Source organism: Homalodisca vitripennis, chromosome 3, assembly GCF_021130785.1.
Source record: "Homalodisca vitripennis isolate AUS2020 chromosome 3, UT_GWSS_2.1, whole genome shotgun sequence".
NCBI classification, from domain to species: domain Eukaryota; kingdom Metazoa; phylum Arthropoda; class Insecta; order Hemiptera; family Cicadellidae; genus Homalodisca; species Homalodisca vitripennis.
The window spans coordinates 59,240,209-59,267,091 of NC_060209.1; the positions used below are offsets into that span (position 1 = coordinate 59,240,209).

The 26,883-nt window shown below is 34.2% G+C and overlaps 1 protein-coding gene across 2 annotated transcripts; it reads left to right on the forward strand.

Annotated features, from left to right (window-relative positions):
- The first annotated feature begins 1,729 nt into the window (after positions 1-1,729).
- Positions 1,730-26,715, forward strand: LOC124356952 (vesicular glutamate transporter 1-like). 2 transcript variants are annotated; one of them, XM_046808285.1, is made up of 10 exons: positions 1,730-1,815; positions 11,271-11,439; positions 12,666-12,899; positions 14,770-14,944; positions 15,470-15,612; positions 16,399-16,519; positions 18,866-18,999; positions 20,257-20,399; positions 25,017-25,137; positions 26,502-26,715. In XM_046808285.1, the coding sequence occupies exons 1-10, from the start codon at positions 1,793-1,795 to the stop codon at positions 26,664-26,666; spliced, it is 1,428 nt and encodes a 475-aa protein (XP_046664241.1). In that variant the 5' UTR covers positions 1,730-1,792; the 3' UTR covers positions 26,667-26,715. The 2 variants fall into 2 exon arrangements, with proteins under 2 accessions (XP_046664241.1, XP_046664242.1); XM_046808286.1 differs by lacking the exon at positions 12,666-12,899.
- The last annotated feature ends 168 nt before the right edge of the window (positions 26,716-26,883 follow it).

Below are 26,883 nucleotides of genomic sequence, written 5' to 3' on the forward strand. Positions count from 1 at the left end.
TATTTAATAAACTAGAAATTGACAATTAAGTTGTACAGCTAGCTATTCAATTGCATTTGGAGAGCAGTCTGAAAAGTTTTAGATGTATCCATGTTAGACTCGGTTTTTTCAGTTTGACACGATATCAGTGATTGTCTCGGTGATCCACAGTCGCATTGTAAGCTCTCAGCACGGAGAGAGACCCGACGCATTTACTTCGTCCTGTCTTTGCGTATATGGTTAACTTTTGCCCACATAGAACGTGGAAAATTTGCTCTAATAAAGCCGTGTGTAGGGTTGGATATTTGAATATAATTCGATTCTGTTGGCGATACACCTTGTTCAACATTCTTTCATATAGCTTAATTCATTGCCCGTTTCGAGAGCTGTTCTAGTAGGACCGATGGCGTACTCATGTGATGTGTGGTACATCTTGATTTATCGTCCATAGTTTATTCGAATTAATGTTTTTATATTATCTAGTCGGTGCTGCGGAGCGTAGAACATTATGCCGTTCGATAAAGCTTAGATTGAAAAGCCACACAGTGGAGTTAAGTGTTACTTACAATATATTACTTACTCTCTTAATATGATTTAGCTAGACGTCGACCTTCTTACATAATCACTTTTTAGCTATACCGACACACAATATTCTGCCACTGATATACTAAAACCAGCGTGGATATTTGAGGTATATATGTATATATCATGACATTTTAGGCTGATATATTTTCACACGTATGCTTTCTTCCTGGATATATGTTATACAAGTTCTCCATGCAATTACATGGCAAAAAAAGTTTGCTTAAAATTATTCAAATTCAAGCTCTTTTCAAGCTAATTCTAATATTCTCACACCTATCGCTAAAAGCTAATACAGAAAATTGAGTTCATTAAATATTACATGCGGTAGCCTATATGAGTGCTCACACTTAAATGATATTTCTCTTTGAATACTTATATGATATATCGCAGTCATAAAGTTGATTAATTAAATATAAACATAACTAAGAAAGTATTTTGGGGCAGTAAGAGAAAATCGCAGTGGACGGTATAAACGATGCCACTATGCAAAAGATGATCTACTCTTGTGAGTTTGGTTTACCACGTTTGAATGGATGAAGGGACAGGATGTTGAGAAAAATATATCATTACTATTGAAATGATAAAAACATCAGCCTTACTCAGTAATTACAATAGTCATTACTGTCTTCTTACAACAATGACTACTACTTTCCTATGCTACTAACATATTCTTAGATGAGTTTTAAAAATATTAATAATTCCTGTGACTTAATTTCTCATTGCTCAGTTATGTGAAGTATTTGATAAAACTTTGCAACTTTGTTATACAGCTATTGTGACCACGAGCTATTGAGTGACCACGGCAGCCGCAGGCACCAGTAATATAATACCTGGCGTAGTGACTCAGTCCGAAGCGGCGAGCAGAGTTGCCAAATTTTAAAACTCGATCATTAACAACTTCGAAAAATTATCGTATTTTCGGATAAAATTGTCCCACCACTTACATTTTAGGAAAAACTACGTTATTTTTATTTAATAAATTACGTTTACTCACCTTACGTTCCAGTTCCAGCAACCATTCTGCCTCACTCCTTGTATAATTTGGTATAAAATACTATCGTATATCGTACCGGTGTACGGAATTGTCGTAATTTTGCAATGTTTATCGTACTTCTGGCAACACTGCCCGGCCGGCGCGGCCCGGTTTGGCAACACGCATGCGCAAGTGACGTAGGATGCGCCGGACCGACAACAAGGAAAGTGCGCAGTTGGTGTCTGTGCGCGCGCTATGGATAACCCTCTTCACCACGGGTAAGTTGATTCTGTTTTGAGTTGATTTCCATTCTCATTATATGGGGTCAAACCTTCCCTTGAAACTTTAGCACAATTATGAATATACACTAAATAAAAGTAGTTCTTTTCTTCAAAAATAAAATTACTTTAAACGTCATGTAGGTGAAGTGAATATACGAAATTGAAAACATCGAACAAGAAAATTATTGTTCGATTTCCTTACCGCGTCATTCTAGGAATTTACTATTAATAGGACATAAACATGATGTACATAGATTCTGATGGAAATGGGATATTAAAATAACATTAGGATCAGAACAATTGTAACGACATATTAATAATCATATCTTTATTGTATTTTTTGACAATGTAACATTGTATCGCAATCGTTATAATACATAATTATAGTACTAAATAGACATTTATACACATTCACACTTACAATTCATACATTCGCAGTGTTATGTAAACTTTAATAACATTTGTATGTATTTACGACTGTTTAATTCATATTAACAAATTACAAATTTGTTTATTGGCTAAGGATACTTTTGTACACAGAAAATATCAATCCTTGGGTATATTAGGAGGAAAAATCCACGGACTAAATTTTGGCTTCAGGAGCTCGAGACCAAATAAGATAATTTTGATATTATCTAACCTTGGAACCATCTTAGTCATGACTCATTAATACGGGGAATCAGATAATTACTTTTCTTGAGATTGAAGAGTCCGCTACTGAGGTAAGGTGCTACGGCTAGTGATAAGCTTACCTGCTACTTTTGTGACACTTCTAGGAAAATTAAAATTAGTTACTTTTTCAAAGGGCTCTTTTATCTGATTTGATCGAATTTAAAGTTGAAAACGAAACAGGCCAAGCACCTGGATCGTTAATGTCAAAAACGAATCCTTCAGCTACAGTAGAGATTGAGGATCAGGTGCTGAAGGATTATCAGACGGCAAAAACATCATCACTTACTTCTCTATAATTACTTGTACTTCGAATAGATCGATCTATTTGCGTATCTTATCCACAATACGCAAGACCTTTTTAACTCCATATGATTTCACGTTTGTCCTTTTTCTTCTGTTTTTCATAACCAATTTCAAAATTCCTGAATTTAATTCTGACACATGATTTAAATGTGTGTCATGCATTAAAACATAATCAACAGAAAATTCCACAGGATGACGGTACAACCACAGACCGCTTAGAATGACACATGAAATAATCAACCACAAATCACAAAATAAGGCACAATACTCAAAAGGAATACAATACTTCAGTTTCTATTATGATAATAAATCAATCTTTATGATCTATTGTTCTCTGCCTCTCCCGCACCATCCAGCTCACTCCACTACGTTATTGGTTTCTCAGTAACCTAATATCAGGAAAGCGTTAATAGAAGTCAGTTCCTAGCCTTAATGCTTGCACTCTATCGCCCTGGCTGTTACTCGGTAACCAGCTGTTACTGAAATAACAGCGTGTTATTGGTAACACGTTATTTCGGTAATAGGTTACCACTGAATAGCCCTGATACTGTCACTAATACATTATATATAGCCCATTTCTGTAATATAACAATAAGAATATATACTATATTACAGGGTTGCTATTGTTACGAACCACTAAAATTGTTAATAAGAAATTAAATTAATTAAAACAAGTTCCTAAATTTTCTGCTGAATTTACAGTTTAATTTTAAAATCTTTGAACCGCCACCATTTTGTGTACGGCTTTTGAAGGATTATCAGACGGCACCAAGCTTTTGAAGTACGGTTTGCGGCATACTTCTTTGCTTGACTAGGCCTTTAAAACGATTTAAAGTGTTCTACTGACTGACTCCTCGTGGACTTTTCCCATAGAAGAATAGCAGGACACTGAATACATCTTAAAGTAGGCGAATGTGTACAGTAATCATGTGTGAAGTGTTGTAGCTTCATCTGATACGGTTACAACGAAATTACGTCATTTTTGAAACTGCACATAAGATCAGCATTGAAACTTTCGAGCGTCTCCATTTTTTAGGATTAACCTTTTGAGGTCTAATTTGCGGCATGATATTCTACTAAGTAAAACCTTTCAAATGATATGCACCTGTGCTTACATTTAAGGTTTTCCACCGATTCCTTACGGCCAACCCCCCTGATATTTAGAAAATGACTTTGTGATTGTATTCATTATGTTGCTACATTCCGTTTGGGTTAATGTTTCCACCACATTTTCAGAACACAAAATCATTTTATTTATCTATTTTATACAACAATTTGATCATTACAGAAGATCAACATTTTTTAAGCCACTGTGCTTAAATTATACTTTACAAATATTACTTCTAAGTTAATGTTTTGTTCTTATAAAACCTCATAAGTGATGACGTCTAGTAGAAATGTATTGTTATTTTGAAAGGAATTAATTTAATACATTTTATAAACAAATCAATAATTAAGTTTTGACAGTAACACAAAAGTTGGACAACACAGTTTAATGTTCAACAGATGCTCTATCTTCATCTTCATCATCTGTTTCCAGTAAAACATCAGGAACTGTTGATTTACATGGCATAATTAAATACTCATCATGGTATCTTGACGGTATTATGGTCTAATTTGCGGCATGATATTCTACTAAGTAAAACCTTTCAAATGATATGCACCTGTGCTTACATTTAAGGTTTTCCACCGATTCCTTACGGCCATCCCCCTGAGATTTAGAAAATGACTTTATTAATTGCAGAAGAGGTTTAGAAAATATATGAATGAGAATTGTCAAGTAGTGTTCTGTAATATTGTTTTTTATATTTTTTAAGAGACTTAAATTTTGTCTGGGCGTAAAAATTGATAAATATCGCTATTAAAAGGTTCTTTTTCATCTTTTACTTATTTTTTCTCTAATTCGAATTAATTTTTATCAAATCGGGTGAAATCCTGGCAACTCATGACAGGTTCCCAGTTCAAGTGAGCGAGGTTACGGCTGAGTAAATGCATGTCCGTGTAGTACTGCGTAGTGGAGTCGCCAGCGAGGATGTCAGCATGAGGTACAGCGGCAGTGATAAGCCAGTACTGTTAGTACAAGTCTGTAGTAGTTGCTCACTCCATTCTGGAGCACAGCTGATTGTACTTTGTTCATGCCATAGTAACGTAGAAATATGTAGCCATTTAGGTTAATAACTTTTTTCAGTGATTGGTACAAAAAAGTACAAAATTCTGATATAGTTTTTAAAATGGTTCGTGATGGTCTGCTCACAGGTCTATACAGCTGAAATATGTGATCCAGACATGACGAGCAGTTGTTAGTCACTTTTGTTGCAATGACACTGCAATGCACTGAACAAATCCTGATCACAGCAAAATATTTAAATATCTGTTGCTCGTTGCAGTACTTTTAAGCAAGTCAATATTAATGTCACCCAATATTTTCCCATCTTTCTCTTATCTAAATGATTACGAAAAGTTTCCAACTCAGGTAAAAACAAGTTTAAATCAGTGTCAGAAGTACGATAAAGTGCAAGTATGTAAAAGTGTTTATGGTAGTAATTAAATTCCATGTAAGTACCGTAAACGCCACCGTGTGTTATTTGTGGGACAGTGGCTAGTATTTGGTTTAACGTGGCTAGTAAACGTTTACTGCAGTAAACAATAACACCGTCATTCCTTTTACGTTGCTTGTCCGTCAGTACAATGTCAAAACCATCCAATAACGCCCCCTCCCATAATCAACATCCGGTCAATACAATTATATCTAAGCATGGCATATCATTTAAATAAAGTAGAAGTTCGTTAAAATTTTATAGTAGCTCCTAATATTGCAATGAAATATTTTTAGGTATTCAAAGCTCTCCTGGCCTAGAAAAAATTTGACAAATGTTGAATACCAGAATTTCTAAGCACTTGTGAAAATTTAAAAAAGCTGTCATCGTCCCTATTTGTGAGCAGGATCCCAGACACAAACCACCCACTCAGCTGAGGACACATCATCAGTGGCGTAGCGAAGGAGGGGGTCCAGGGGGTCCGGACCCCCCCCCGAAATTTTAAGACATATTAAAAAATAAAGCATGGAGCAGGAGAAAGAAGGACAGTTATCATTACTCTTGTTTACAAACATTAAATTGATTGATTTCACTGATTGAAGTGACCGTTGTTAAAAATATAATTGTCCTTTCATCATAAAGTATCAAACGATACTTTTGGGCTCGGCCTTTCGGATAGTGTAGTGTAATCACGGTATATCTATAGAGCGCGGTCACGTGACGTCGCAAAGTCACCTGAACCGTAACACGACGAACAGTTTAAATTAGCGACCACTTCGTTCAAATTCGTCGTGGGGACGTAAAGTGACTGGTTAGAATTAAGTTACGACGTTGATTTTAGGTGTCATTAAACTGTAAACCTGTATATAATTATTGAAAAAAATCACTTTCGGACGGAAAATACACTTGAAAACTCTACTGATTAGAACTTCAACTAATTTGAACTTCAATGATTGAGGTAAACGTGGGGTTTTCGATTGAGTTAGGACGACGATTTTTTTATCATTAAACTGTACACCGTACCTATATAATTATCGAGAAAAAAATCACTTCCGGTCGGTAAATACCAAGAAAAGCTCTCTACAGATTCAAGTTTTGACAATTTTGGATTTCATTGGTTGAGTGGTTGAGGTAAAAGTGGTACTTAGGATTATGTTAGGACGGTGATTTTAGGTATTAATTCAACGCCGACTAATACATATATAATTATCGAGAAAAAAACAATTAAATCACTTTAAATTAGCGACTTTTTTCCTATGGAGTCCCACAGGGATCTATACTTGGACCAGTCTTGTTCCTTGTGTACATCAGCAGGCGGAACTCATCGCTCCTGAGAGGGAAAATGGTCCAGTATGTTGACGATACAAACGCTCTGCATTAAAGCTCCAACAAAACATGAATTAGAAATCATTTCCTTTTTAGAACTAAATTCATGTATTCAGTTTTTTTCTAAATTAAATCTGAGGACCAACAACTTCAAATCAAATGCACTAAATTTCTGTTTGCGGCAAAGAGAGATTGAGGATCGCGCTGCTGTGATGGCGGACGATGTCTTCATAGAGGAAACTGATTCCACCAAGTTCCTCGGAATGTACCTTAATCGAAGTCTGAATTGAGACAATCACATTGAAAGTACCTGCTCAAAGGTTTCTTCAGGCATTTATGTTCTACGGAACCTTTTCAAATTTTGCTCCCGGGATGTACTAAAAATGGCCTACTTCGGCCTTGTACACCCCCATCTAATGTACGAGTTGAGGCTATGGGGCAGCTGTTCTAAATACAAATTTGAGCGAGTATTTAGAAGTCAAAAGAAAGCTGTCCGCATCATTTCAAAATTGAAATCCCGAAATTCATGCAGAGATGCCTTTAGGGAGCTTGGATTTCTAACTTTGCCCTGTCTCTACATCCTCGATGTCGCCCTGTACTGCCGATTTAAGTGCGAGTTCGTCCGGGGCAGGGACGTCTGTCAATATGGGACAAGAGGCAGGGACAACCTTCGGTCACATCCGCACAGAACAGCCGCATTCAAACGTTTGCCATCCGAGGTTGGTGTTAAGCTGATCAACAAGCTTCCTGAGGAAATCAAAAATTTGAATGAACCAACAAAATTTAAAGCTCAATTGAGACACTTTTTGGCGTCGAGGGTGTTTTATTCAGTGGAAGAGTTTATGATGAGCCGCTGGGATGAAATTTAAAGTAATTCGGTCATCCTCTATTTCTGGTGGTAAAATTTAGAAGATTTTAAAACGTATGGCTGTAAGTATGTATCAGTCTTAGGAATGAGTGTGGACTGTGTATGAACGGGTATGAATGGGGGCAATTTAAAATAGATATACATATTTCTAAATAATTTAATTTGACGATTGTACACAATTTTTATTATTGTTGACACAATAAAAAGTATTATTATTATTACCTCTAATAATATACCTCGGAATATACCGAGGAAAAGCTCTACTGATTCAGATTTTGACGATTTTGGATTTCACTGGTTGAGTCGTTGAGATAAAAGTGGTACTTAGAATTATGTTAGAACATTGATTTTAGGTATCAATTGAACGCCGACTAATACAGATCTTTATAATTATCAAAGAAAAATTGAAAAATCGCTTCCGGTCAGATAATACACCGGAAAAACTCTACTGATAAGAAGTTCCGACTACTTTGGATTTCACTGACTGAGGTATTTTTTTATTTTCCTTAGTATATTCCGATCGGAAGTGATTATTTTGTTTTTTTTTTCTCGATAATTATATATTTATTAGTCGGCGTTGAATTAATCTCTAAATTCAATGTCCTAACATAATTAATTATAAGTACTACTTTTACCTCAACCACTCAACCAGTGAAATCCAAAATCGTCAAAACGAATCAGTAGAGAGCTTTTCTTCGGTATTTACCGACCGGAAGTGTTTTTTTTTCTCGATAATTATATAGGTAGTCGAGTACAGTTTAATGATAACAAAAAAATCGTCGTCCTAACTCAATAAAAAATACCACGTTTACCTCAATAACCAAAGTCCGAAGTAGTTGAAGTTCTGATCATTAGTTTTTCAGGTGTATTTCATTTCCGACCGAAAGTGATTTTTCCGATAATTATATACTCGTCTACAGTGTAATGGTACAAAAAATCGTCATTATAACTCATTCATAAATACCCCAATCAGTGAAATCCAAAGTGGCCGAACTTCTAATCAGTATAGTTTTTCCGGTGCATTTTCCGACCGTTGTGTTAGTTTGATCTGTACCCGAGCAACGCTCGAAAATCGCCCTTCTTTTCTAAAGGGTTTTCGGCCGTCAGTGGCCCAATGTCCCCGAAGGGGTATTTCATTTTCTCCACAGAATATAGTTGAGTCAATTATACGCTTGAGTGAAGCTCTGTTGTGTTCTTTTTCTTTATTATCACTTTGGTGCCTTCTACCCGGCCAGAATCGAACTTCGTAAAGTTTCTGTAGCTATACAAGAAAATTTGTGGTACTAGAGTTGCTGTGAGAGTGTAATTTGCCTATAACATATTTCCACTTTCTATAAGGCGTAGTTACTAAAGCTCCATGTTTTTGGTATTTACCTTTTACCAGTGAATTCATTGGCAAATAACACACAAAACGTCCCCGGATCCCCCGGTTTCGGACCCCCCCCCCCAAACGAAATTTCTGGCTACGCTACTGCACATCATCCTTTACAGACAAATATATCAATGAAATAAAGAATGAAGTAATCATCAATACATTTAAAAAGACAAGTTTTCTATAACATTAGTCCTGGAATATAATATATCTAATAGTAGTCTATATAGTGTTATGATTACAAATATAGCGTCATATGGTTTAACTGTAGTTCATAAAGATAAATTTAATTGGACTAAGAACTTGAATGTTTTAAATATGATTATTAAAAATAATCCATTATAGTCCAGGAGAAATAGCAGTTAAAAATGGTCAAATAAATAAATGTTTTATAATACATCCACGTAAATAATACAACGTATAATGAAAAATGTTAATATTTTGTTTATTTTCAATTTTTCTGCAGTTTTTCAATTAAACTACATATTTTTTATTTAATTTCTTCAAAATAGACAAAAAAAAAACGAAAAAAATGAGCCGTCAGAGAACCTTTTTTGATAAAAAAAATTTCAAAATGGTGATTGAAAATTATCAAAATTTTTTTCAAGTGAAATGAAATTTTATTATAACGGCTGAATATTTCTTAATGAAAAAATACAGTATTTTTAGAATAGCACAAAGTATATTTGATCAAACTTTCAGCTCAATCGAACCATTTTTGTAAAAGAAAAAATTAAAAAACAAAAAAACGGTTTTTTCGTTTGAGATTAATTTAATTTGAAGGAATAAATTAATTTAAATTAACAATATTCTATTTATATGCTATTTACTCACGTAGTTTAAACAAATACGATTGATAGAAATTATTAAAACTAAGAATTTGCCAATCTAAACTGGAAGATGGACACAACATAATTATATGAACACAGGGTTAAAAAAATTTACTTAAATAAACTCTTTATACTATACTATTGATAAAGGAATAATAACATAAAATATACTCTTATTTAGACAGATTTGATGACATTCTTATCAAAATAAACGGTTAATTTCTTGTATAAAATAAAAACTTTCTTTAAGCTAATAAAAACAAATAGAATACAAAATTGTGTATGCCAGATATTTAAATTAACAAACATAACTAAAATGTGTATCTTGTGTGGAATATAGTTATTTACTGGTCAAAATTGTCGAAGTCGGCGAGAGAAGTCATTCTTTCAGTCTCAGCAGCCTCAGACACCTTGACGAGAATCTTTACGTTGAAGAACCCCGCGAAACTGATCTTCTCTTGCTGGAGTCTCCGTGCTCGCCCGAGAATCGCCTTGTTGTGGGCTGTTAAGTGCTCATTAATAAACACCGGACTGTTGATCAGCGCTGGGTCGATATCAGAGGTGTTGATGTCCTTCCTCCTTGCAGCCGTCAACCATTCTTCTTTAACCTTCCTGGAGATGAACTGCGCAATTATTGGCGGATGGATGTGCTTTTTGGAGAAGAGACACAGCCGGTGAGCGATAGAGAAATCCTCTTTTCTGAATGGGACATTGATGGTGTGAGCGACTTTTTGAAGACAAAAGCATAATATCCTCTCCATGTGTACTTGGCAGTCCGACGATCTCGATGTTGGCCGAGACGAGTGCTGCTCGATGTTTTGCAGCTGATTGTTTAAACTTCGCACCTTCATTTAGCTTTCTGTTTATTTGTTCTAATTCATTGCAGCGGGCTTCCAACTTCTGCTAAGAATTTTGCAGCTCGAACACCCTGGACTGCAAGTTTTTCACCTCTACCGATAAACAATTGACAGATTCTAAAACCGTGTTGATATTTTTCGTCTGTGTTCTTGTTGATATCTTTTTTGAAAGACTAAAGAAGTTCTGCAATGATTTTTTTATATCAGCATCCTCGTTGGTACAAATATATGAAACCGAGGCAGTTTCCTCCACACATTTGCCACACTTCCAGGACCTATGCTTGCCCTTCGTATAAGTTTGCGTGATACCGTCACGTGAACACGCGCGGTGAAAGCAGCGCTTACACTCAACGCACTTTGCCACAACATCAGAAACAACGAAGTTTGTACCGCACTTTTCACACATTTCTGACTTTTTGAAATCATAAAAATAATAAGCGTCACAAATAAAAGAAAACTAGAACGGCAGGTAATAACCTCAGCTGGACAGGTCGAATCTTGCAATCAGATAAGGCTGGACGTCAAAGATAAGAGATCCGGACTCATTGGCGATCTGATAACACCAATTGTTCAATTATTGACAATGTTGTGAGAAAACGTGGTATTAGTGATGAAGATGAGCTATTATATTAACTGAACAAGCAGCTAGCTGAAACTTATATTATTCGTCCTTAACTTGTGTTGCAGGCACATGGAGCACAGATGGATGTTCTGGAAGAGAAGACGTCATCTAGTGACATTCCTCGCATTCCTGGGGTTCTTCAATGTGAACATCCTCAGGACGAACTTCTCCTACGCTCTTGGTCCCATGACCTCTTACCACAATGTCACCCTGGACAACGGAACAGTTGTGGAGGTGAGCCATCAGCCATCACAACCAGTGATGGAGATACAATTTAGTAGTGTTCTGTGTTGAAGTATGAAATTACGTGTGTGTGTGTGTGTGTGTGTGTGACAGGATTCTTTTATTAGAGAAGAGGAGGGGATTTAGAGATATTTAAGAATACAAGCCCCGGGATGATTTTTAAATGTTAGCTTTTCAAATGGTACATCTTGGTCTTTTTAAACAATATACGATTGCCAAAGTTGGGTACTTTTGTTTATTTTTTTAAAATGTATTGTTAATGTTTTATACTGTGGTACCAAAAGTGTAAAATTTACAAGATGAAATGTCCGATTGTATCAATTCGTTCATTATAAAACATAAATTAATGTAAGTGTTAATGAAAAATCAAAAGAATTGAGTAAACATGGAACAGGATTCTTCGATATATCCATCTTAGATAAAAACACAAGTTTAGAACTGGCTAGTATACAGCTTTAGATCAAGATATAAGTTGCATGATAGCTATGGAAAATCTCCACTGTAATATCCTTATATCGAAATATAAGCTATGAGATAAGAACTGGCTAATATCACTATACTATAGCTTTGGATCGAAATATAAGTTGCAAGACAGTTACTGAGAACCTCCATTGTGTGGGACTGGATTATGGTATAAATGGTAAAATGCCCGGATCCTCTTTTGTCTGGATTTACATTTCGGGATTGTTAGTTGGCTAATCTTCCGTACGCATTTTAGTTTAATATACAGGACCATATTACTACTGGTTTCTTAGAGAGATACTCAGGTTTCATTCCAAAGGACTCTTTAAGAGCATTGAAAAACATTTCTTTGGGCAATAGGATATGGATCTTCAGACAACTTACAGAAAGTTTATTGCTCACATTGTAATTAAATGTTCAAACATATGCGGCAAAGATAAAAAATTAAATTAATATCTGATGCATGATTCAACAGTGGAGCATCTGTAGATGTATTAAAATAATGTGTATACAAAATCATGTATTTCCGCAAACTACGTATTATTGTATCACCAAAATCATTTAAATATTATTATTATATTTAAATTAGTATGTTTTCTAAACTTCTTAATATATTTTGTCAATTAACTGTACAATTAGGCAACACTTTAATGTATGATGCTGTGATTTAAACAATCCCATAACAATACTGACCCAAATGTTGACACGATTCTGTTTGTAGTTATAAATCTCCTTTTTTGTGCTTATGATTTTAGAAACAAGACTTCAGCTGGAAAATTCAGGATCAATCAAATATCTTGCGTGCGTTCTTCTTCGGATATGTCACCACTCAGATTCTAGGAGGGTGGCTAGGTGCCTGTCTGGGTGGCAGTCGAGTGTTCGGTGTAGGGGTGGCCTTTACAGCCCTCTTCACTCTTCTCACGCCTCTTATGGCCAACACCAGCTTCTACTTGGTGATAACCATCAGACTCATGCAAGGTCTCTTTGAGGTATGCCAAGATAGACATTTTTTTCTTTTGTTATGTAAACTTTTATCAGTTTGTTAATAAACTTTGAGAAGTAGAAAAGTCACTGAATTCCGAAACTTAAATAATTTCATGATTTGGCATAAACTCAGTGAATATAAACGTCACTGCTATTTCAAGGTGAGTAAGTCTTACCTTATCTTAATAGCAGGTGTTATTTTGAATGTTTACTCCCTAACCAATTCTAATATACTATAGAGTGATCCAATGTATGATTTGTATGTAATTTTCTCAGACAAAACAAAAACATTACTCTTCTGGTACATGCGATGAAAATCCTACAAATACTCATGAAAAATCATAAAACATATAAAGGAGCATTTTAAATTTATTACAAATATACATAAGCACCGTCTTAATGGGCTGTTTGATACATTGTCATTAGTGATGTTATCGTAAATTTAAAATGGTGTAGGATGATAACAGATTTTTATCCCTAGATAAAAAGGAATTGGGCCTTGCTATTGTCACTATTAACTATCATTGGTTGATTGTGCTCAAAGAATTCTACTCATTTTTCAAACAGGACACTACTACAGGTCTAGTTTACAGCATCTGCCTTAAAATGGAAAATAGTAAAAACATTCAAGTTCCCTTAAAAGAAACTACAGTTCACAGAACCTTAATTTCTGTCACTTTCCTCCTCATCATACTACTCAATACTAAAAAAAACCTGGAAATTCTACAACTCACTACCAGAGAACATGAAACGCCTACAAGGAACAACGTTTTGAAGACAACTGTACAACTTGGCTTGTGGGATGATAAGTCTACACAATTCAAGAGTTCTTCACCCTCATTGTAAAAAACAAATTCGATCTATTTTGTTGTAAACTTGGCTCCATTACATTTCTTGAAGATTTTGTAAATAAAGAATTTATGATTTCTGATTACTTGGATGCAACATACATATCAGCGCTAGTCAAGTTGTTTCTTATTGGCTGACACGGTATTGGGAGTCCATTTTAAACTTTCATTATTTTTTAATTTTAACTTCCATTAGCATTGTTTTAACATAAAATACGTCTAAAATTGTGTATATTCTCTTACATTTTGCATTTCATTCCTCTCAAAAATCTTTTATAGTACTTGTTGATAGAAACATGCAAGAGATTTTCAATTTAGTACATAGGTTGCTCTTATTGTAAGGAAGACATTTATTGTTTTAAGGCCAAAGGGCGGTAAAATTGCAAAGACATGCAGTGAAGATGTAACATTCTCTCTGGTTCTACGATACTATGTTTTATCAGCTTATTTTGTCCTTCTAACACTCCAATGTAACTTAAAAAAATTACAAATCTTGTAGAAACTATTCTTGAAGTAGGGTAAGTTCAGCAATCACCAAGTGCAATCTCCTGCTTGGGCTGTCATTTAGTTCACTCTCCCTCTGTGCCATAATTCTTGATAGAAACATTCTAGATATTTTAAACTTAGTACATAGGTTCCCCTTATTTAAGTAAGGTGTGTATTTAAAATCAATCCCCTTATTGATTATAAGGCCAAAGGGGCAGTAACATTGCAAAGAAGTGCCATGAAGATGTTACTTTCTGTCATGTTCTACGATACTATGTTGTATCAGCTTATTTTGTCTTTCGAACACTCCAATTAGAAAAACTTAGAAATCTTGTAGAAACAATTCTGTAAGTGCAGTAAGTTCAGCAATCACCAAGTGAAATTATCCTGCTTGGGCTCTGTTTACTCATTCCAGTCAGCCCCTCATAAGCCTTTAAGAAAATAAACTAAAAACACGTTATTGTTTCAAATTATTTCAGAGTTGTACATTTATTTAGTTGTAAGTCTCCCCCCTGTGAACTAATCTTCATGCCTGTGTCAGGGTGTCACTTATCCGAGTATTATCGCCGTCTGGTCTCGGTGGGCGCCTCCCCAGGAGCGAGCTCTGCTAGTTTCCATCGCCTTCTCAGGCAACTATTTTAGTATCATAGTCACCTCCAAAGTTTGCAGCCTCATCGCCAATACCCTAGGCTGGCCGTACATCTTCTACATCACAGGTGAGTTTGACAAACTCATTGTTTTTGAAAACCTGAAAGAAAACAAATACAGACAATTGCTGGCTATGAGGGTCTTCTGGCCCAGCTATATGAATTCAGTGAACCAGGAAGACCAAAGTTTTATTGTTCTATGCAGCCAGATAGTCCTTCCACTCATGATATAACCAGAGAAAAATAGTTGTGGATTCATTTTTACTTTAAAACAAAACATAGCTATATATAACGGAGATCCTGGAATTGTTCTGGTAGATAAATCTCGACAAACAAGAAATCTAAGACATAATTTATACTTTTATTTTGAATTTAGACATAATTAAGATGGCTATTTAACAAGGAAACAATGGTATACACAAAACAATTTAAAGTGTAAGTTTTTTTAATAACAAAATTATTAAGTTTATATAGATGATTTTTTTCCAAAAAAATGCCCAAACTGTTTATAGTTTATATATTACTGTACATTTGGAATCTAAAACACTAGATTGCACGTAGATACTATCTAATTATAACGTTTAATGTTTGTAGGTATAATCGGTTTAATATGGTGTGCTGTTTGGTGGACTGTGGTGAAGGACAAACCGGAAGACGATCCTCACATCTCCCCTGAGGAACTAAAGTTCCTGAAAGAGAATCTTGACTGTGGACCTAATGACTTTATTCCTAAACATGTAGGTAATGGTACAATTCCTTATTGGTAAAGCCTATCACTTGAGAAACCGGACAAATTTAATTTCTCTCTGCCTATCTGTCTTTCTGCGTAATATCTTGAGAACAAACTGATCTATAAACTTGAAATTTGGCATGAAGCTTCTACATCGAGTTCAATAATACATTGTGCATGTTACTCCATCGGGTTTGTCTCGTTTGGTTTGGTTTTAGAGGTGACCATGATGACAATGAAAAGAATTGATAACTTAGTACACAGAGTGCAATCATATGCCATTTTACGAAATGAAACAGTAGCATATGTAGCCTAATTTCTTGTAAGATATTTTGAAAACAATTCAGTCATATACAGAATTTAAATTTTGCATGATATTTCATTTCTAGATAGGATGGGGGGAGGGTTGTACACATTTCTTTTCTGTATGGTTGTCGGTCTGTCTCTCCCTGTTTGCAGGATATGTGAATAATGTGTTTGATGTCATTACTATGTCTCACTCTAGGCTGCTGACATTCTTCTTTTGACAAATTTCCTTCCTATAGTTGCCCATAAACACTTTTAAACAACAGTTTTGAAATGAGAGATGTTTATTCTAAAATTCCCCATCCCAAAACTACTCGTAGTTCCAAAGCATTGAACTAAGGGGAGTTGGATCTAAACCTTAATATCAGAAAGCGAGACAAGTGTATAAAAATATGAAGATCTAATTAAAATGTTTTTATTAAAATATAGTTTATGGACTCCTTAAAAAACATTTTTTTTAGGAATTGAACATTTGACTGTTATGCAGATTATCTATCCTTGGGACAAGTTCGTCATGTCGATGCCTGTATGGGCCATAGTTGTGGCTCACATCTGCATGAGTTGGAGCCTCATTATACTGGTCGTTGAGCTGCCGATGTTCATGAGAGGTATCACCTTTATTAAATAGCTGTATTTAGTAAATGGATTCACTATAATAATATTATTAAAGTAGACAATTTAGTTTTTAATGATGAAAATAACAAACACCTTCAACCAAGTTTGTATTAGTGATGTAAACTCAATGAAATGAAATTTTTGTATTTAAATAGGTAAAGCTAGAGCCACATGGCAATTTCTTAGACTTAATCTGTAGAAATAAAAATAGAAACATACAGTAGCACACCTCGATTATCCATGATCTACTGGATGGTCTGCAAGATAGTTGGATATTTAGGAGAGAATAAGTCATTTACAATGATACAAACAATGTATTCAAATAAAAAATACAGTACTGTAACTTAAGAATATGCATAAGGAATCAAAATGTGTTTAAGTTATGAGTAAACAATTAAAAATTGTTTAAATCATGCTAAACTACTTGTAAAAGTTTTAAATTTGTTTTGTTTGAATTTTTAAACCTTGGGTGCTGCACCACACCCCTTCTTTGCCCACATAACGTCCATGGCAGTTGTTGTTCCTAATACTTTGGGACAGTCTCGAAGGCATTCCTGCAGTATGGCTAATCTTTTTGTCTTCCTCTTTCTCTTCTTCTGTGACTCTTCTTCTGCACTAACTTGTTGCACTATGATGCCAATGATATGCTCATCTGCAAGATTTTAATTTGTAACACTGGTTATGTCCGCATCAGCCAATCATTTGTCAATGTCAGAAGATTGGATATCACTTTGAGTGGATTTCAGATCACGGACAAATTGCGTAGTGTCTGACTAGGGAATGTCTGCAGTTTCTGGTATCTAGTTTGGACTTGGACAAACCTTCTTCCACGATTTTTTTAAAGTGGTTATCTTAACATCTTCCCAAGCAGCTTGAGCACTGTATAAATTGTATACTTAATGTTTTGGCTTGCCATTGCTTCAAAAGGATTACAACCCTCTTCTGTTTTCTCTAACAATTCACTGACATATTTCCTTCTGTATAGTCTTTTGAAACACTCAATAATACCCCGGTCCTTTGGTTGTATCAATGGAGTCATGTGGGGAGACAAAATCATAGCTTTAAAGTCACTACGATTAAGTTGAGACTCAGAGAGGTGACTTGGTGCATTGTCCAATAACAAAGCATCACAAACTTTCAGATTTTTTTGAATTGAAGTACTTTACTACAGCTGGTAAAAATTTGTAAAAAACAATATTTTGAACAAATAAAAATCCATCCAAGCAGTAAACTGGTAATTCTGATGTATTAATGTTTATAAAAGCACTAGGCATTTTAGACTTGCGGATGACAAACAACAGCATTTTGAGATCACCACTGGTGTTGCTACCTGTAGCACAGGCCTGTCTGTCTTTTAGTAATTATCAATGGTAGAGAGTTAATCTGCTACAATTTTATTTTCTGACAGAAGATTTTCAAACTCTTTAACAATCTCTTTAGCAGCATCATCATTGGCTGAACAAAATATAAAAACTTGGGGCTTGACAATGGAAAAGACTGCAGATGTCTGTTTGTTGTGACAGGAAAACAAACTAACAACAGATAACACTGGCACGCCGCTCAGCTAAAAGTGCAGATAGAAATGGTCAGATGACCTGGGGAGTTGGATGATCCAAAGTTAGATAATCGAGGTGCTATTGTAATTGGATACAAGACTAAAGAAATAAATATTAAAGAAATAATTAAATATGATTCTCTTAAAATACAAAGCCCTATATTTTCATAAAGGATATTTGCTATGACAAATTAATATATCAAAACACCAAACATACGCACATGTAAGAGTAAATACATACTACTCCAATACAATAGTAACATTGTTGAATTTTTTAATAAATATGAATTCTTTAAATGAAGAAATTAATTACACTCCTGCAAAACTGGAAATAAAATTGAGAGGGAGCTAACGTGTTTGAGGGTAAGAGCATATTGCCATATTGGGCAGTATATTTTGTAATACATCATCCAAAAAAAGAAGGTCATATTGAGACCAAGATAGAACAAGTTCGAAACTTTTCGATGTATATTTAATGAAAATTGCCAAAATAAAAAACCAAAAAGAGTTCAAATCAGTCTGCTTGTTGCCAGGACTTTTTCTGGTTGCATACTTATAAGTACAATAAAATTAAGAATACCTATACAAATTATAGGTGTGAAGTGGCACTATTTATAGTATTATCCATGGTTTTATATTTGATTGAACCTTGGAGATATCTAGACCATTACCAAAGTTATATTTGTAGTGATAATTTAATGACCACACAATTTTTAAATAGTAAATAGTAGTGTTTGTAAATGTGAGACTGATTAGTTATAGTTGACAATGCCTTTGTTTACAGATGCCTACAACTACGAGATAGATAGAACCGGGCTCATATCGTTCCTGCCGCATCTGTTGATGGCTGTCCTCATGCCGGTTGCTGGAACATTGGCTGACTGGTTGAGGAACACAGAAGTGCTCACTACTACACAAGTAAACTGGAAACTTTGTGTTGCTCGTATTTTACTATAAGTTTTACTTCTTGTAAGGTTTTAGTCTTGAATCGTTATGATTAAATTAACATGCCAACATTGAGGGTTATTGTTCCTTTATGACTGAGCGGAAAGGAATATTTATAACTTGTGAACTTTTCAGATAATGACCATACATTTTGAGTAGTATATAGTAACATTGAAAAAATAATAGTGAACACTGTAATTGCCATAATTTCTATTACGAGACATATCAATGAAAGCCTGGCTTGTGGTGCGGTGTTGCCAGCTGTAACAAAAGATTAACTTAGCTAATGATGGAATAATCAATTGATTTCAACAATTAATTGATTGTTACAGTTCATATTTATTTCTCATCTACTTGAATCCTTTACTTTCACAATTAAAATTAATGCTTACACAGAATGTGAGCATAAATAATAATAAAACAAAAACATATAAAATAATTGAACACCAAGAACATATCAGATGTAAACAACCAGAATGAAGCGAGAAATCGTCGTGATGCTTCATACTGAGAACAATTGATATGACAATGTGGCAACACTGCAAGGTGAAGGGCGAAGTGGGGTGCGGTAACTGCCCATACGACCAGGCTTGCAATGATATGTAATGTACTATAGTGGTATCAAATTAAGTTTGATACAAGATAGTACTTACATATTGCTTGCATAGGTTTGTTAGCTAGTCTATAGAAGGATTCAAGATTGCAGCTATTCACATTTCCACAAAATTTCTATATCAGTATTTCACAATGTTAATCAAAATTGACACTTTCTATAGAGTAATTAAGCAATTACAAACAACTTTAATTATATTTACATATTACATGCCAACCTTGAGAGGCATTGTGTCATCAGAGTTATATGAATTAAAGGTCTAAACTAATAATGCTCCTTTGGTTTGACATTTTGAGATGACAGCCATGGTAAATCTTTCTTTCTTCCTACTAAGATGGAAGGAATATTTTGTCTCTGAGTAATACTTTTTATACAGTATTTCTTAAAACATTTCATACTTTTGACTTTAAAATATTGCTGGAAATTTTAAATTTAAGTAAAAGCTTAATTTTAATGGCTTTAGAAGGTTTTTTATACACAGCAAGCAAAATTGTGTGTATTTTATAATGAAAATGTGATATTATGTCTGCTTTATGGGTCAGTGTAAAACTTGGCCTGAGCACTCCATTTTTCATTTCTTCTATTAAGACTACGTAATAGGTTTCTTCTTGTTATAGGTGCGGAAAGTTTTCAACTGTGGTGCCTTCATAAGTCAGGCGATATTACTGTTCCTTGCAGGACACTTACACTCTGCTAACGGTGCATTATTGTGTCAGATAATGGCCACAGGGCTGTCAGCATTTGCCTGGGCTGCCTTCAGGTAACTAATTACTGACAAGCTGTATCAACATCCTTAGCACAACATCAACTGTTAGAAATCATTCATTGATAGCGTAATCAAGTAAATAGTATTTATGAAACTAATTACTCTGTCATATTGGGATCATTGAGTTGTTTCTTGTGATTGTGAGAGAGGCTATCAAAATTTTGGATTTTAATTATCATTACCTCTAAATATTGCCAAATATATATTGTCTTCAACAAAGTAAGAGAAAATTTAACAAGAATCTGTGGTACATTTCTCATTACCCATAGATACATGGGCATGTATCTTGAAATTAGCATGTCTAAGTTAATGTAATTTCTTAATTTACGTAATAGATAGACAACTCTTGACAATATCTTACATAATTGTTCAATACAGGTATGATGACCTGTATGATGGTCCCAACCAAGTTTACTATCCAGATGTATTCCTAACAACTTCTTTAACATCTTTATAAATTTTAAAATTTAAAGAAAGCATTATTTTTCTCAAAATAGATAGTAAGGATATAGGTATGTAGTTAGATGGACTTAACTTATTATCTTTTTTGTAGATTGGAGTTACTTTTGTTACCTGTGTTTTTGGATGTAACCCCTGATCTAACACCATATTAAATAATTATGTTAGTGTTTCAACAATTAAATCAATTATACTTGTAATAGCGTAATTAGAAAACCCATAGCAGTCTTGGCTTTTAGATGAACTAAGATAAATATAGATACATATTTCATTATATCATTTGTTTGAATTACATTTTACATGAAAATAATATTATTAAAGCTAATATTTCAATTTAAAACATAGTTTTTTACCAGTTCTAAGGCATCCATATTTCATTTACTTTATTTATATCCAATTCTTTATGAACATCAATGAAATGTAATTATTTACTATTTTATTAACATGAGTTATTCTCTTCCTATATAATCTTTTAGCCCATAAATAATCATTTCTATAATCAATGTCATTAGTTGTATTTATATTGTTATTAAACCTATATATAAAGTAATTACATATTCTTTAAATCTTTTCAGCTCTGGAGTGAACCATTTTATATTCAATCTATTAGAACTTCTTAATTTTAGTTCCGTAATTTTACAGCTTTCTTCAAAAGAATTTATCAATATTAAATTTAAGAAGTCATTTGCATCTTCTATAGTGCGAACTTACTATGCTACATCCAGTTTATTTGTGATGTATTTTCTCTCCAATTTAAAACTGCTCTAGTACTTCCATGTCATATTTTTAGTTATCTTTCACCTATCATCAAAAACAAATGTTTGAAACCTAACAAATACTCCTACATGATCGGATGTGTGAGGCTCTATTATAATATGACAGTCCAGCTGAACTCTAGCAATGTTTGTAACTATGTTATCTAAACATGCATCCCTCTTGTTGGCTCTTCAGAAAACCAATGCGTGTTTAATGATCATAACAGATTAAAACATAATTGAGTATCTCCTGTATTTTGTCCTCTATTTATGTCAAAATCTGGTTTGATTGCGTAATGAAAGTTATTGTATTTTTCATTTAAATACAATAAAAAAGTTTCTAATCTATTGTAAATACAGATGTATTGGAATTTGGTGCACAATACAATATGGCAATTATTGAATTAATTTTAGGCAGGGTAACAGCTGTAACTTCAAAATCACTGTCAGAAAAAAATTGATCTAAATTTTTATAATTAAATTCAGTACATTTCTCTATGAACATAACAGTACCTATATTTTTTAATTTCTGCCTACAGTAAATCCTTGTGATTACATAATTCTGTGGTAGGTATATATAGAATATTCTTCTTCGTAGAGCAAATACTCATTTAGTGGCAAAATATCACATTTAATACTACTTAAAAATACAAAATACATCAAATTTATTTCTAATGGACTGGATATTCAAAGTAAATATACCAAGAAGAGGCTTTATTGATTTTTCTATTTCTGTTGGCCGGAGGTCTGGAGTGAGAAGTTTCCTGATGGAAAATCAGTGCCTGGAGGAGAAGGTTATTCATTGCTCAGACTATGAGGCTGTTGTGAGTCCTTATGGGTAGTGACTGCCTCAGCTATGAGTTTGGCAAGCCACCTCTTCCCTCTCATGTTGAAGTGTACGCCCTGACGAGTATGCAAATGTCTGTCAGCTTTACTTGATTCCACCACAGTGACATTAGAGTACTTTTCACTAAGTTCTTTGAGATGTGAATTAGTCTTTTTTACTTCTTTGTTCACACAAGACCACTCCATTAGGTCATACCTGTTTAACAGATCTACCAAAATAATGTCCTTTTTAACCTTGTTGAAAGTAAATATATTGACTATTACCTGTTGAGCTTCATGTTTAGCCACGTTATTTGTCCCACACATCACCCTGCTGAAGATTTTCACCCTCGATAATTTTACAGTTTAGGACCTCTTTTGCCCATCCTCCTGGCCTAACAAAACCTACAGCTTCATGGGTGTTGCATTTAAATACCAAGCCAAGTGTCACCCATGACTATCTGCACAGATAAGTATTTTACCCACATTATCTGAATTGTCTGAGTCAACTTCACTTAGAGTCTCACTTACGAGTAATTCCTCAGATCCATCAACTGTGAGTACTTCAAATGGTAAGGTGATAAAATTTGACTTGCCTTTTAATGATGATCGTTAAGTTTTAAGCTGCAGCGTTTTTTCCCTTTCACGGCCAGGGAAAAGGTCCAATCATTATTTTTACATTTTTCAAAGCTCCATTTTTGTTTCCTATTATTGTACTATTGCAGTTTGGTATAGACTTTATAGCAGGAAATGTATGATTCAAGTAAACTTGGTTTGGTTTGGAAGTGTTCAGTTAGAAGACTTATTGTTTATTGTAGTGTTATGTTTATAAAGTTTCTGTTCTAACACTCTCATGGGTTTCTAAGTACTGGTAGTAAATTTTCAGTTGTATGATATGGTTTTGGATTCTTCTTATTTCCTCATTGGTTTTTCCTAGATCTTCATTCAAAGGTTTTATTATCCCACTTTGGGTTTCCTGTTCCTGAGCCACATCTTCATTTATTTCCACAGTTTCTCTTTCAGGACCAGATGTAATGTCAAGAGAAACACATTTACCACCGGCCCATCTCTTACTCGACATTGTGATGTTTCTATATTCTTCAAGTGACAGAGACGTACATTTATAAAAGATGATACCAATTTGAACAAACACCCTATTGGCTACATTTTTGAAGCAGTTTCATGGTGGATATTTCTACTACAATCTAGGCTAATATAAATAAATTAGTAAAGAATTGTGACTTTACTCTGGACTGTACTGAAAGTAATAATATCAAAATAGAATTTGTTTGTTTTTTGGATGTTATTTGAGTATATTTCAAAGTCTAGTATATTTACATAGGAGGAGCTTCAAGAAAATAAAAATAAATACGAGTTATTAATATAGCACACCTTTAGAAAAAACCTTATTTTAAGACTCTATTAGTCCTCATTCTATGTATAGTATAATAAATTAGAAAGAAAATCATATTGACTTTTTAAAACCGCTAAGATAAGTAGTTTTTTCTTTTAGTGAAAATTTTACTGTTTTGACCATTAGTTCTTTTCGAAATGATACATTAAAATATTATTATTTTGGCCACAACAGTATTGTATATAGTTTTGTAAAGAGGTAAGTATGTATTCCATTCTCAACTTGAAGAGTTTAGCATCTATACTTAGTTGTACTGGCAGTACCTCTAAGAGCATTGTCAAAGCTGTAGTTATTACATAATAACTACATTGTTCAATGTCCTTCATATCAGAAATCATTTAATTTGTTAAATATTTTACAGTTTTTTCACTTGAAGGTGGTGACTGTTTCAACCTCCATTTATATAATGTTCAGCATTCAGTAATGTAAACAATTCCAGATGGTAAAATATTACACAATTTTCTAAAAGGCCAAAACAATGCAATATAAAAGTGTTAGTAGCCTACCAGAGTGGTGGTGAAGTAGATAGCCTTCCCCTCCCTCTGAACCCTTGTTTCCTACGTTAAGTGTGGATAAACACATGACACAGTGCACAGCCTGATCGCATGTGTTCTTTTCTTACAGTGGTTGGATAATTGGGTTGTATCAACAGAAGGTGTTTGAATAACGTAACTGTCTTACCTTTCCTTTAAAAGTAACTGCTTCATGAGGAGATTTAGATATGTTGTATGTCTATCAGATCTACTTGGGAAGAAGTGTGAGAGTAATTGATTTTCTATTCACTTTCTACACTGGGTGAGATGGTACTCGAAGAAAGAGTAGAGGTCACAATATCACCTGGGTACACTGTGACAAAGTGATAACTGAAATCTGCTGATAGACTGTATCTGAAGAGATGAACCAATGTATATACAACTTTACTGAGTATCTACTCTTTGTTCAATCAAGCTATCGCAAGGAAGATAAGACCAGACAGAAGGTTTATCATCCTCCCTTGAGAATTAGTTTTATAATTTAATGTAACTCGTGCCTATGAGAGACAAATGTTGTGTCCGAAGTGGTATTATTTATTTTTATTGTAAGAAGAGCGAGTAGATCTTATATTTTTCAACTTGTGGATTGTTGGTCACAAAACTAATAGTTGTCCTTGTGTTTCAGTGTAAACCACCTGGACATAGCGCCTCAGCATGCCAGTGTTCTAATGGGACTTTCCAACACATTTGCATGTGTTACAGGTCTTCTGGGTCCATATTTTATCAGCTACATTATCAGAGAAGGGGTTAGTTATCCTCTCTACTACTTTATGATTATTATAATTTAAGCATGTATTATTGTAAAACATATAAAACATTTTATATAACTTTTGTAGACCAAATCACAAAAATTTGAATGTAAGAATAAAACAAAAGAATAATTTAGGTTTTATCATTTTTAGGATGCTTTAACATAAAAAGTACTTCTTATATAACTATTACTTAAACTTTTCCATTTATACGGGAAGTTACATTTATTTGCTACACTGGGAAACTACACACTCAGCATTTACACCTGTTAGTCACATTAGGCATACAAGACGTCTAATGTAAGAGATAACTCAGCCATAGTAGAACATAGATTACAAACCTAAATGCACAATAGAATTCAATAAAGCAACAGAAGTATGAATGTTGAGTTTAGCTCTAATTCACCTTCTTCTTATAGTAGAGTCTGTAATCTGATGGTGCCACAGACTTTATTTATGGTCTAATTTCAGACACAGCACTACAAAAACGGTGAACTGAAGCTAAACTCAACATTCACATTGAATCAACCCTTCCCACCATATCTCCGTAATGTGTAAAACAGAATTTTGAATTCACTGGTAGTGTCCCTTTTGGATTAAGTAGACAATTAATTAGGTATTCTTACCTCAGTGAAATCCAAAAACAACCATAAGGTGTCGTCAAAAGTTACATGTTTCCGAAATCATTCCATCATCAGACTACAGAATAAAATAGGATCTGCTGAATGGCTTTGTTCTTGCATTTAAAATCATATAACACACATAATATGAGTGTACAACAAACAAGCACTCATTTCACAAAGAAATATTAAAAGTTCGTATTCCCACACGTGCACAGGTCCTACAGGTTTTCCCCTGTACACCTCTGCACTGCACACAACATTATCAGCAGTGACGGTAAAAACACCTGATCCAGGTTGATCACAACTGAGGATTACATTAAATATTATATTGGAATGGAAATTTAATTTTTAATTAAAAATATTATCTTTTGCGGCACACTACGACAGTGTGAAATATACGAGACATTTAATAAAAAAGATCAAATTGAGGATGTGAGGATGAGGATGGGGGCCATGATCCCTCTGAGATTTTGAAAAAGAATATTTTTATAAGAAAAAACTTAATCACCTTATGTTGTATCCGTAAAATACAAAAATAACAACTTTATGAATTAAACATTGAGCCTATAAGTAAATTTCTTTCCAAACATTTTATTTTTTTGGATTGGAAAATTACCAGTTACAGTAATGATAACGATAAACTTAAAAGATTTTTGGTGGCCTCCTTCAGAAATCAGGACTGAATTGAGTCCAAGTTTCTCCAATTGTACTCTTAGAATATTGTGTGTTATACTGTAGAGTGTGGACCAGTGGCAGTTTGTGTTCAACGTGACCATCGTTGTCTACCTCGTGGGGGCACTCTTCTACTGGATATTCGCTTCAGGTGAGAGGCAGCAGTGGGCCAAGGTCGACCTCCCTGCAGCTGACACTCTATCACGCCCACAACGAAGCCATGTCATTTGATTCTGTATGATGAATTGTAATTAAACTGTTGGATATGTTTGTTACTGAACTCTAATTCCTATTTTATAATCAAAACTATGTGCTAAACAATACCTATAGTGCACAATTGCTCTTTTGAATCCTAATTGGATATTTTAGAGGACTGGTCTTAGAGTCCAAACATATATAAAATACTATACAGGGTTGGGCAAAAGTGTGGAAACGACTGCATATCCCT

What these genes read in the sequence shown, in the direction of transcription:
- LOC124356952 (XM_046808285.1), top strand. Translation starts at nt 1,793, where the DNA reads ATGGATAACCCTCTTCACCACGG. An exon ending in GATAACCCTCTTCACCACGG is followed by an intron (nt 1,816 to 11,270) that starts GTAAGTTGATTC and finishes CTTGTGTTGCAG; the next exon opens with GCACATGGAGCACAGATGGA. An exon ending in GCTACATTATCAGAGAAGGG is followed by an intron (nt 25,138 to 26,501) that starts GTTAGTTATCCT and finishes GTTATACTGTAG; the next exon opens with AGTGTGGACCAGTGGCAGTT.